Source organism: Equus caballus, chromosome 7 (assembly GCF_041296265.1).
Source record: "Equus caballus isolate H_3958 breed thoroughbred chromosome 7, TB-T2T, whole genome shotgun sequence".
Lineage (NCBI taxonomy): Eukaryota > Metazoa > Chordata > Mammalia > Perissodactyla > Equidae > Equus > Equus caballus.
In genome coordinates, this window is record NC_091690.1 from 4,016,443 (window position 1) to 4,028,615 (window position 12,173).

At 61.6% G+C, this 12,173-nt stretch overlaps 2 protein-coding genes across 16 annotated transcripts in view; one reads left to right on the forward strand and one right to left on the reverse strand.

Annotated features, from left to right (window-relative positions):
* CATSPERD (cation channel sperm associated auxiliary subunit delta) overlaps positions 1-7,665 on the forward strand; it is a 41,747-nt gene extending 34,082 nt beyond the window's left edge. For 13 of the 15 annotated variants that reach the window (XM_023644514.2, XM_070273538.1, XM_070273530.1 and 10 more), the window contains 6 exons: positions 1,093-1,145; positions 2,324-2,398; positions 3,588-3,716; positions 5,509-5,692; positions 6,666-6,823; positions 7,335-7,665. In XM_023644514.2, coding sequence (XP_023500282.1) covers positions 1,093-1,145; positions 2,324-2,398; positions 3,588-3,716; positions 5,509-5,692; positions 6,666-6,823; positions 7,335-7,572 — 837 coding nt within the window. In that variant the 3' untranslated portion in view covers positions 7,573-7,665. Of the gene's footprint in view, positions 1-1,092; positions 1,146-2,323; positions 2,399-3,587; positions 3,717-5,508; positions 5,693-6,665; positions 6,824-7,264 lie in introns of all 15 variants that reach the window. The other 2 variants (XM_070273532.1, XM_070273531.1) reach the window with 2 other exon arrangements.
* A 2,410-nt stretch (positions 7,666-10,075) lies between these two features.
* Positions 10,076-12,102, reverse strand: PRR22 (proline rich 22). The gene is made up of 3 exons (XM_023644539.2): positions 11,652-12,102; positions 11,496-11,558; positions 10,076-11,122 (listed from the first exon to the last, which is right to left on the reverse strand). Exons 1-3 carry the CDS (start codon positions 11,767-11,769, stop codon positions 10,092-10,094), a joined length of 1,212 nt encoding a protein of 403 aa, XP_023500307.2. The 5' UTR covers positions 11,770-12,102; the 3' UTR covers positions 10,076-10,091.
* Between the last annotated feature and the right edge of the window lie 71 nt (positions 12,103-12,173).

Below are 12,173 nucleotides of genomic sequence, written 5' to 3' on the forward strand. Positions count from 1 at the left end.
CGCAGGAGGATGTGTCCTTGGCTTTCTGTCTGAATCCTCTAAGTCGGCAAGTCCCAGATGCTCCAGCAAAGCGTCCCCGAGGGCAGAGGAAGTGAGGGGCCACCCCGGAGGGGGCTCGGAGGGGAGAGAGGTCAGAAAGAGGACTTTTCTTCAAAGATTCATGGCGGCTGCGAAAAATCGATAGACCCCAGCTACAACGTGGAGGGAGCTGGAGGACGTGATGCTCAGGGACATGAGCCAGACACAGAGGGACACACACTGTGTGGTCCACTCACAGGAGGTCCCCAGAGGAGCCACAGCCACAGAGACAGGAAGTGGATGGGGGCCAGGGGCTGGGGGAGGGGCGGGAGTCAGTGTTTCATGGGGACAGAGCTGCAGTTTGGGGAGATGGAAAGTTCTGGAAATGGATGGAGGGGATGGTGGCACAACCGTGTGAATGTGCCTCATGCCACTGAGTTGTGCACTTAAAATGGTTAAAATGGTAAATTTTATGTTATGTATATTTACCACAATTAAAAAAAATTGATACGAATCTTGCATTCTGCCCCGTGGTAAATCATGTCTGTCTTTCTAGAAATCTGCTCTTTCAAACACCAACATTCTCTCTGCCCTGTGGGTTTTGTGCACCCTTGTCTATTTCTAAGGGTGTCACTACACCCAGTTTGAGAAGCGTGTCTCTAAGGCTGTGGGTTGACCCCAACTCGCTCTTTCTCTCTTTTCTCCTTTCTGTTTGTTCGTGGCAGCCCATTCTTTCTTTCTCTTCCTTCCTTCCCTCCCTCCTTCCACTCTCTCGCCCTGTGTATGCCAAGCATTGTCCTGGGCCGTATAAATTTGGGTTTCTGGTCACTGCGAAGCCACTAAGAGGTCGGCGGGCCATGGGGGGACCTCCGCCGCGCCCCAGGCTCTCAGGACGTGAGCTTCAGTGGCCGTCACAGCGGGTCCCAGGCGCCTGGGTCACCGTGCCGGGATCCAGCCTCACCATTTCTGTCCCTCCTGGGGGCGCACGTGTCCCCGCGTGGGTTTTCACCGTGGCCGGGCTCTCGGTGGCCGTCGACGACGCACGGCAGCATCCTTCTCTCTCTCTCTGTGCAGACGGCGCTCGTCTCGGTGGGTTGCGACCTGGAGAAAAAGATCGTCATCCAGAAGTGAGTGTGTTGTTGACCTCCGGCGGGGCGGGGGGAAGTGGGGACGAGCCTGGTCACCATGGCAGACGCCGCGTGACGTCGTCCTGCCTGCGTTTGTACGTGTTTTAACGTTTCCACGGTGGACACTTCAATGATCAATGCTAGCAGGTTCGGTCTGAGTTTCTGGCACGGTTTGGGTGACAGTTGCATTCTCTTCCCGCTCCCTGAGTGGCCGAGGGTGGGGGTGGGGGTAGGGGCGCCCTGACGCCCGATGCTGGCTGAGTCCTGTGGCCAATTTAATGCTACCACCCAGAGTCGTATGCAGGCTCACAAAATTCCTGAAGCTGTAACAGCTTTGCCGTAAAGAGAACGGAGACGATACTTGTCACTTGGGTAACCAATGAAGGCTGTGTATCCAGAATTTATAAAGAATTCCTACAAGTCAATTTAAAAAAAAAGATGAATGAATAGAAAAAAAAAAAAATAGGCAAAAGGCTTAAAGAGGCACTTCCACCAAAAAAAGAAAAGAAACTCAAAAGGATGATCTACACGTGACATGCGCTGCAAAATGGCAGCTTGTATTATTCACCCAGCAGCGTAGCAAAATTCACGACGCCTGGCCAGTGGCAAGTGCTGGCAAGGATGGGGACCGCCCGGCGGCCTCCGGAACCCCCAGACGCTGCTGCCGGGTGTGTCCATTTTCCAGCTGCTTTGAAAAGCGCATCTTTCCACCCACAATTCCACTCGTGCACATTTGCACGGGCATAGATTCTAGAATGTTCCTCAGCAGCGTGATTTTTAATAGCTTCAAACAGAAGCAACCCAACTCAAATGTCCGTCGACTGGAGGAAGGATCCGCTGGGCCCGGTGTTTTGATTCGATGGCCTGGCATAGCCGAGAAAGCAAACCACACGGAATTCCCCGGATGGAGCGGAGCGTACAGACATCCAGGCCCAGCCCAGATCCTGCTCGCCATCGTCTTCCTCCAGCAGGAGGAATTAGGGTTCCCTGGAGAAGGGGCCGACTCCAGGCCGGGAAGGGAGGTTGCAAGACGAGACTGGAGCATCTGGCAGAACCAGAAACTCAGGAAGAAGGGCTCAAAAGTCAAACCAATGGGGATATAGTCAAAGGGAAGGATTCGCGATTCTTCGGTTCCGCGTGTGGTCGGGCAGCTCGTCAGCATCTTGTCTTGTCCGCAGCGAAATTACAGCCTGTTACAATGGCATCCTCGACCCCGTGGCCCTGCAGGACAATTACAGCTACGTCATTGAGAGGTGAGCTGGGGACCCCCTCCACCCCCTCCCTCCCGTCACCTCCCGTGACCGTGGGCCCCCCTCCCACCCCTCGCTGGCCTGCCACCAGCTTCCCGAGCCCAGCCACCGGGGCATCTGAGCTAGTGGGATCAGCCAGACACTGTCAGCCAAGGCAGCAGAGTGGCGGGCTGAGGTGACCCTCCATGCAGTGCGGCTGGCCCCCAATGCCACCAAGTGGGCCTGGGCTCCGGGTGGCCCTTCTTGGCGCTTGGTGCCCAGCACCGGGAGGCCCTCCCACATCGATGCAGCCCTGGCGGGGAGGACCCGAGTGTGTTTTGTATGACCCGGCCCCGCGGATACAAGCCGAGAGTCAGTCACCCGCCAGACCCACGGCCGAGGCCAAAACTGGCGCTGCTGGGCTTGCTGACCAGGGAGCCACAGTCAGACCTCCTGGGCACATGGAGGAGGGGGTGTCAGGGGCTCCAGGGGAGGAGAAGCGATGGGATGTGTGTGTGAGAGACAGAGACGCGGAGAGAGACAGAGATGGAGAGACAGAGACAGAGAAACAGAGACAGAGAGAGACAGACACAGAGAGACACAGAGAGACACAGAGATGGAGACACAGAGAGAGACAGAGATGGAGAGAGAGACACAGAGATGGAGACACAGAGAGAGACAGAGATGGAGAGACAGAGACACAGAGAGAAACAGAGATGGAGACAAGAGAGAGACAGAGATGGAGAGACAGAGACAGAGAGAGAGACAGAGATGGAGAGAGAGACACAGAGAGAAACAGAGATGGAGACCCAGAGAGAGACAGAGATGGAGAGACAGAGACACAGAGAGACACAGAGGTGGAGAGAGAAGGAGAGATAGAAAGAGGGACAGAGACAGAGAGAGGGGTCCGTCCTGGTTCTGTTCGGGCCTTCGAGAGCCCCCACAGTAGGGAGCTCCATCTGCTTTCCTCCAGGTCCGCTGATTCCAGTGTTTCCCCCACAACGCCCTCACGGAAACATCTAGAATAATGTCAGACCACACATCCGGCCAGTGGGGCCCAGCCACTGGGTCCATATCATTAACCCCCACGGGGGCTCCCAGGGTCACCGCCCGTCTCTCTGAGTCCCCCGGCTCACGTGCCCCGTGTCGTGGTCCCCCATCTGCAGGGACAGCCGGGGGTGGCCTCACCCCTCTGCCTCCTGCTCCCCCGCAGGGATGCCTACGACCCCAACTTCCGGGGGCAGAAGGCGACCAGGGACCTGGTGGTGCATTACCACTACGAGCAGCTGGGCTGTCCCCACCTCGTCTACTACGACACCCCGTGGAAGCCCGTCGTGGAACTGTAAGCCCGCAGCCCCGCCGGCCTCAGAGGGCGCCCGCTCTGCCCAGCCCTGTCCCCACCCGGGCCGCCCCTCCTCCTCCTTAGCCCTCCGCTCACACAGGCCCCCCTCCCCTCTGTCCTGGTCAGCCGGGGCGGCCACAGCCAAGTCCCGGGGCCTGGGGGCCTCAGCAACAGACGCGGACGGCGTCACGGTCCCGGAGGCCGGAGGCCCAAGGCGGGGGTGTCATGTCCCAGGGCTGGCCGCCTGGGGCTCCCTCCTCGGCCTGCCGGCGGCCGCTTTCTGCTGCGTCCTCACGTGGCCCCCTCCCACCGGACCAGGGGCACCTTGATGACCTCCTTCAACCTTACTTAGCTCCCTAAAGACCCCACCTCCAAATACAGTCACCTCGGGAGTCAGGGCCTCAGCATAGGAATTTGGGGGGCGCAGTTCAGTCCACAGCAGTCACCCCGCCTCCTTCTGTGGATTCTGCTGGCTTCCTGCATCCGATTACCCCAATCCCCACCGGGTGAAGCCACCCCGTTGTTGCCCCAGCCCAGTGCTGCCCGGCGGAACTTTCTGCAATGATGGAAATGGTCCATAATTCTGCGCCACCCGACCGGCAGCCGCAAGCTACACGTGGCCACTGAGCGCTCGAATTGTGGCCGGTGCGCCCAAGGACCGGCTTTTCCCTTTTATTTCACGGCAATTCATTTCAATAAGCACACAGAGGCTGGGGGCTCAGTTCAGTGCCCCAAAGATCATCCAACGAAAGAGTTGTTGATTGACAAAATGAGGGCAGGAACTGACTTACATGTGTAAACATTTAGGTTCATTAGAATGTCACACCTTGGGGCTGGCCCGGGGTTCGCCGGTTCGGATCCTGGGTGCAGACAGGGCACCGTGTGGCAGGCCATGCTGTGGCAGGCATCCCACATATAAAGTAGAGGAAGATGGGCATGGATGTTAGCTCAGGGCCAGTCTTCCTCAAAAAAAAAAAAAAGAATGTCACACTTTAATCTCATGGCCAGGCAGAATTGTGGGTCTAAAGGCCACCCCCCAGCTCAGAGCTGCCATGTGGCGGGGTGCATGCTGACCTGGGGTGAGGAACAAGGACAGGGTCCAGTCAGAGGAGGCGCTGGGAGGAGACAACGGAGTTGTGCATGAAAAAAATAATAATTGGGGCTGCCCGGTGGCATAGTGGTTAAGTTCACACGCTCCACTTCAGTGGCCCGGGGTTCATGGGTTCGAGTCCCAGGCATGGACCTATACACCACTCATGAAGCCACACTGTGGTGGCGTCCCACATACAAAATAGAGAAAGATGGGCACAGATGTCAGCTCAGCGATAATCTTCCTCACCAAAAAAAAAAAAAAAAAAAAAATTACTGCAACCCCAATTAGTCTCAAATGCATACCTTCTCAGTGTCTGCAGATATCAGAAAAATATCAGAGGACAGGTGTGAAGGGTCATTTGTTTATGGGTTTATCTGCTTATTCATTAATGAGTCTATTTCTTTACAAGTGAGATTATTGGGTTCTAGAACGTCACGTCAGTTTCTTCCGGTCTGCTCATTGGCCCCTTCCCAGAGAGGCCTTTTGTGGTCACACCCCATAGAAAATTCTTGATGCCTGCTCCCCGACCCCAGCCCTTCACCCTGCTCTGCCCCACACCCTCCACGTGTTGGCCATCCCAGGAGTGTCCGCCCGGTGAGGCCGGGGGGCCGTCCGCCCCGCTCCACCTCCGCCTCATAACACATCGGGGCTGCCGTGTCTCCAGGGGCCGGCGTCCCACCGCCACGCCCTGTGTCCTAGGTGGCGGGGAGGAAAGTTCAAGGAGGTCGTGGAGGCCGAGTACGTCTTGCTGGAGGTGAACGGGCTCTTCACATACACGTACTCCCTGACAGCGGGCACCGCGTTCTGCACGGCCCAGCCACAGAACTGGACCACTATCTTGGAGCACGCCGGCGACAAGGGGCTCTTCGCCTGGGACCGAGAGGTAGCGTTTCCGCTCTGACCACTTCCCAAACGGCTCGAGGCGCTGGAAGATCCCGTGTCCAGCGGGAACCTGCTTCCTGCTTCACAGACTGGCTGTGTCCTCATGTGGCAGAAGCGGCAGGGAGCTCTCTGGGGTCCCTGTTATAAGGGCACGAATCCCATTCATGGGGGCCCCACCCCCACGACCTCATCACCCCCAGAGGCCCCAACTCCTGACACCATCACCTCAGGGGTTAGGTTCCAACATCTGGATTGGGGGGGGACACCAACAGTCAGTCCACAGCACGGGGCGGGGGGCGGACACACCAGGACACCACGGGCATGGGGCCGAGTCTGGGACTGTTAAGGCGGGCAGGGCCTCTCGCAGCGTCTCCCCAGGGAACTGGCCACACGTCAGAGCTGCGGCCGCGGGCTCCCGGGGCATTGCTGACTGTGTGCAAAATTGTGGGACCACCCAATGCCGGTTCCTTGAGGGGCTGGTCAAACGCGCAGTCCCGGCTGCCCAGCGGGCATGTCCGCCCCGCGCGGGGGTCGGCACACGGTCGACAAGGGAGGGCGAGACGTCAGCAGAGGGAAGAGACCGCGCTGGTCCCCTCGGCGCCCAGGGGTGGCCGCTCAGGGCCCCTCGAGGCCCAGGGCGCCGATGCAGCACAAGGCAGCCCCCCCACCCCAGCCTCCTCCCACGCGGCCTCCCGGCTCCTTTTTTTTTGCATTTTCTTTCTTGGCCCCGGGCCGCCTCGCTCCATCCTCACACCGCCTTCCGTCGAGTCCATTCGATCCTGTATTTTTCGGGGGTGACGTTGCTTTTACTACTTTTTGGAAACCGAGGTGAAATTCGCATCGCCTCTAACGTGGACGAGTCACGCGCATCCACGAGCTTGCACGAGGCGCGGGGGGAGGAGGGCAGGAGCCGGTTGAGCGCCCCTGGCCCGCCCACCCCCAGGGCACACAAGGTCGCCTCTGTGTCCCCCAAGAACTACGTGAGCTGCCACACTGACGACAACAAAGCCCCCTTGAGGTGGCCAGACGTCCCGTACCAGATCCTCGGGGGGCCGACGGACAACAAGGTTGTTTTCGACCAAAGGAACGGAATGTACATTTTCTTCCTCTCTATCGTGGACCCTCACTACAGGTGAGCCGGCCGCACTGCCCCCGGGCCTCTGCGGGGCAGCTGGGTCACCTGGGGCACGTGGCAGGTCCTGGATAAACCCGAATTCCCCCAACAGCCCAGTGGATGCCATTTGCTCCCCTCCGTTGCCCCCCACAGCTGGTTGTTAAATGCTCACGCCACGTGTGTTGAGAGTTTTCTGATGTCACGTCCAGGATGATCAGCGTCCCCCACTGGGGACGTTTCCCCCATCATCTATGCCCTCCACTCAGATACAGACTCTACCCCTAGAAGCACGGGGGTCCTGCCTTCCCTGGGGCTCCCAGACCCTGAACTGGGGGTGCCGGCTCTGGGCTGACCTCGGGCAGAGGGCACTGGAGTGGGGACGTCAGAGGAGAGAGGGGACAGAATGCATGCAAGATAAAGTAGATGTAAGTGGAACTCAGGGTCCCATGTCACCTCCAGGGTCCAGCTGGGGTGAAGGTGGGGCCCCCAAAGGTGACGCCAGTGGCCTCTCCCTGCCCCCACCCCCCAGCTACTGTCGCCTGGAGACCTCCTTCAGCGTCTACGTGTACGGGGCCTTCCCGATGTCTGTCATCCCGCAGGAGAGCACCGTCTTCCTGCTCACGGGGGCCATCCTGCTGACCGTGTGGCTGGCCTACATCCTCCCCAAACTCCTGAGCACCGAGAAGGGCCTCCGGCTGAAGGGCTTCTGGGTCCGTCTGTACGGGAGATGCAGACAGTCGTGTGCGTGTTGGCAGGGCAGGCGCTGAGCACCCGCGGAGGCCACGGTCCCCGGGGAGCCCTCCGCTGCCGCCCGTGGGACCCAGGTGTCTTAAAATAAAGCAGGTGGCGGCGGGCGTCGATCATGTTTTGTGTTTTCCTGACACCCACCTTCATGCCTCTGCCTCCCCCACGTTCCGGGGTCAGCCCCCAGGCGGGCGGTGACCGTGAGGATGCGGGGTCAGCGGGAGATTGTGCCCCACGCCGCACGGCACATGGTGGGACAATGGGCAGGCCTTGGAAAGGGTGGGGCCGCCACGTGTCCTCTTGGGGAAGGAGACCCGAGGGGGCATTGCAGCCGGCGGTGACTGCGGGTTCCCCTGCAGAGCTTCAGACCCTCACAGCCGTGCAAACGCACGTGCACATGCGTGTGCGGGCCCGTGCGTGGGTAGAGGCTTAGAAGTGTGTTAAATATTTTCTATGTACACGTGTCAGGTATAATGCATATACAGATAATATGTATACAGGCGTGCATATATGTGCACAGAGATAATGCGTATACACATCACGTGTAGATACTATGCATATATGTGTGTGTATGATGTGAATACGCATACATGCGTATAGATAATATGGGTACATAAACACGTGTGCAGCTGTGTACATGTATGCACGTGTATATAATATGCACGTGCACGCGTGCAGATATACGGGTGTGTAGATAACACACGTGCACACGCATGTATATATGTATACACATGTATATAATATGCATGCAAGCAGGTATACAGGTGTGTAATGTGTGCACATACACGTGTATTGCTGTGTATATGTATACACGTGTGTATATGTGTGCATACACATGCATGTGTAGACAATACATGTGCATGTATGTGCACGTGTCTAGGTGCGTATACACCTGTAGGTGTGCATCTGTATGTAATATGCATAGATACATGCGTGCATGCGTATAGATGACATGCGTGCCTCTGTGCACAGGTATAACCTGCATGCGTGTGCACACACACAGCCGTGTATTCATATGTATGGACAAGGTGCAGATCCTATCCATTTTTCCCTCCATCTATTCCGTTGGCCTCCCTCTCCCCACTTCGGGTGGCACGGGACAGCCATCTCCTTCTATGTGAAAATGTGGGGTTCCCACGACACTTCTGATTCCTCAGGTCAAAAACTATATTCCACAGCCCTTTGAAGTCGCCCGGTGCTGTCTGAACTCTGTCACTGAGACCCCGACTCCCACGTGTGGCGCGGGGGCCAGTGGCCTGCCCTGGCGGAGCCGGCTCTGCTCCTTCCACCGTCCCGGCATCTTGGGAGGGGACGCGTTGGGTTGCGGGGTGACCTTTGCCTTGTCACCCTGCGTCGGGGTTAATCTTGAAGAAAACCGAGCCCATCCTCTCGCATCCGCCCAGTGGCCAGGCCTTCCCCGGGCCAGCGGCGCCTGACTCTCATCTCAAACACCGCAAACGCGGCTGCGCGGGGAGAGAGTGCTGGGGAAGGCGCGCTCCGGGCTTCTCCGGGCCGGGTCGCTTCAGGACAGACACGGATCACAGGCCGGGTGAGAGGAAGTGTGGACGCCGCCGGTGTAGACCTTGTAGCCCACGGCCTGGCCCGAGGATGGAGGGACCAGCGCCAGACGGGGCTGCGGTCGCCACCTCGCTGAGCCCTGGCATAGGGACACTTCAGGGTCACCTGGAGCATTTTGGGGGTGGAAGGCCCTGGGAAAGGTGGCGAGGTGGAGGTGAGCCTGCACCCGGGATGGCAGGAGGACGGCACTCAGGGGCTGACAGGGAGGCCCAGGCAGGAGGGAGCGGTGTGAGCGGCGAGGCACACCCAGACTCCATCGCCTGCACCTGCCACATGGGATGCAGAAGCCACGGCGTGGCTGGACCCGTGGGGGACCCAGTGCTTGGGGCCTGGCTGGACGCCCATCGGGGGACAGACATGCCCTCTTGGGCGCTGGCCCTCCCCTGGGGCTCAGGCGCCCCATCACGGTGCCTGTCTCCCACACCCCTGCCAGCCCCCACCCTGAGCCCCCGGTCTGTCTCAACATGAGTGGGGGCTGCTGGGCTGAGGCTGACCGAGCCTGGCCAGCAGGTCCCCCAAAAGTCTCCCCCTCCCTCCACCGGCTGTGGCCTCCAGGGGACAGAAGAGGGGAGTTGGGGCCACTCTCCAGGGCCTGCCCTGCTTGCTGTGCATCTCCAGGCAAGTTGCTGCCCCTCTCTGGGCAACCCTGACTTTCTCCACCAAACACAGGAGCAAAAACCCCTTCCGGTGCAGGAGCCTGGGTGGCATCTCCCCGCCTCCCAGGAGCCCCCACCCCCTGCTGGCCGACGTCAACTTTCCAGGGCTGGGAGACCAGCAATTTAGGACCCCCTGCGAGTCTGGGGCTCCCCAGCTCTGCTCTGGAACCCCGGCACCCAGGAGGCGCTGGGGTCCTGGGGCCCACCGGACAACAGGGCAGGTGCGGGGATGGCCCTCCATGCCCAACCCCCACCCACCAGCCCCGGGCGATGCCACCAGCAGATGCCAAGCTGAAATCCAATGGGCTTTAATGGGGGGCGGCCCCCGGGTCCTGCCTGGGCGCTGGGGGGGTGGCCTGCTTGTTCTTGCCTCTCTGCCTCCCCTTCTTGGTGGCCGAGGCGCCCGCTTTCCTCCGGCCGGGGGGCTCGGCCCGCGGTGCGGGGGCCGCGGGCTGGACGGCGGGGGGCCCGGGCTGGGCCGGTGGCTCCTCGTCCAGCGCCTTGAAGTTGAAGAAGTAGTCGACGTGGGACACGGTGTCCAGGATCTCGGGGACGCTGTAGTCGAAGGACAGCAGCTCGTCCGGCAGGTGCAGCGAGCGGATGTCCCCAGAGGAGTCGCCCGCCCCGTCGGGCTGGCCGGGGCCAGGGCCTTTGCCCGGGGTCCCCTCGGGCTCGGGGACGCCCGGCAGGCAGTCGAAGAGCTTCATGGCGTCCTCCAGCAACACCTTGTCGGGCAGCGCTGCGGCCTTGGTGGCCTGGGGGGTCCCCGCCTCGCCTGCCCCCAGCGGGGGCCCATCGGCCTCGGCCGCCTTGGGCTCCCCAGGGCCAGGCCCGGGCTCCTTGGGCGGGAAGGCCAGGGGCTCCCCGGGCCCGTGCAGCTGGCTCAGGCGGCCCTTGAAGTGGCCGTAGGTGGCGGGGGGCAGCGCGGCCTCGGCCGGGAGTGTGATGAGTAGGGGCGGCGGCTGGGTCTCCTTGGGGGGTGCTGGGGGGGCCGGGCCGTCCTTGAGCAGGGTGGGGGGCAGCTCCACGAAGGCTGGGGGCCCCCCGTCCCCCGCGAAGCCCAGGGCGTCGGGCCCCTCGGGCGGGAAGTAGGACATGAGGTACGGGGCGCCCCCGGGCGCCGGCTGGTAGTGGGGGTATGGCGGGGGCGGCCCCGTGGCCTTGAGGTAGGGCTGGGGCTCCAGCAGGTAGGTGCCCGGTGACGCGGGGCCTCCAGCCGGCCCCCCACCACCCGCCGCCACCAGCTTGTACAGCGACGACTGGCCGAAGTCGGTGGCGGCCCACTCGATCCGGTAGATGCGGGGGTCGAAGAAGCAGCCGCAGGGTGCCATCTGGAAGCCTGCGGGCATGCAGGGGACCCCGAGAGGGGCGGGGGCTCAAACCATGGGGCATCCCTGGGGAACAGGAGATACCACCTGGCCCTGGGGCCCGCGGGGGGCATGGGGACATAGGGCTCGCCTTCGGGGCCCCATCTGGGGTCAGAGCCCTGGGTCTTGCTTTGGGGGCCTGAGGCTCGGGGGCCATGGCTCCAACCTTGAGGGTCCGTCTGGTGGCTGGGGACATGGGATTTGGGGAACCTGTCTGGGGAACAAGAGACACAGGCCTTGCCTGGGGGACCCCGTCTAAGGGATGGGACCGTGGGCCTTCCCAGGGAGGGGGCCCATCTTGTTCCCACTCCTCCAGCCCATCCCCGGGGTCGGGGGCGGCCGTACCTGCCGGGGGGACTGGAAACACCTCTTTCTCCGGGTTTGGGGCGGGGTAGAGATTGGAGACACCTGTGGACGAGAGCCGGTGGGTGGCTGGGGTCCCGGGGCTGTGGGGCAGAGCCCTGGTCCCCGCCCCGTTGGGCGCCCCTGAACCGCGCGCACCTACGGCGGGCAGAGGCTCCGGGCAGGCGGGAGCGGGCGCCTCGGCGCCGTCCGGGCCGCGGGGGCTGAAGCCTTCCTGGGGTGTGGCGGGGGCGTAGAAGGGCTTGGGGTGCTGCATCGAGAGGCGGGGGCTGGCCGGGCGGGCCGGGAGGGCGGCAGGCAGGAGCACAGGCGGCCGTCCGGAGAGTGGGCTCCAGGTCCCGCCAAGTTCTGTTTGCCCCGTTGCTCCGGGCAGCGGGTTCCAGGCTGCAGCCCACCCCCTGGTCAGGGTTCCGGATCCAGGGGGTGGAGTGGGGTGGGGGGGGGCAGACAGGGAAACCAAGGCAGGCGTCCCAAAGGGCGGCCCGGTCTGTGGCCTGCCATCTGCCAGCGCCAAGGCCCCCTCCTCCAGGGAGCCCGCCCTGATCCACACCCTGCAGGCTGAGGCCCCCCCATCACGAGCCCCGGTGGCTTCTTTGTGGCCAAGACCTGGCTGGGCCCCGGGAGGGTGGCCAGGGGGACCGTGGCAAACAGTGAGAAGGA

Excerpts from the sequence above, each read along its gene's own strand:
- PRR22 (XM_023644539.2), bottom strand. The coding sequence starts at position 11,769 with ATGCAGCACCCCAAGCCCTTCTACGCCCCCGCCACACCCCAGGAAGGC. Across the intron at positions 11,559-11,651 it reads GGAGCCTCTGCCCGCCGTAG|GTGTCTCCAATCTCTACCCC; the intron begins GTGCGCGCGGTT and ends TCTCGTCCACAG. Across the intron at positions 11,123-11,495 it reads GTTTCCAGTCCCCCCGGCAG|GCTTCCAGATGGCACCCTGC; the intron begins GTACGGCCGCCC and ends GCATGCCCGCAG.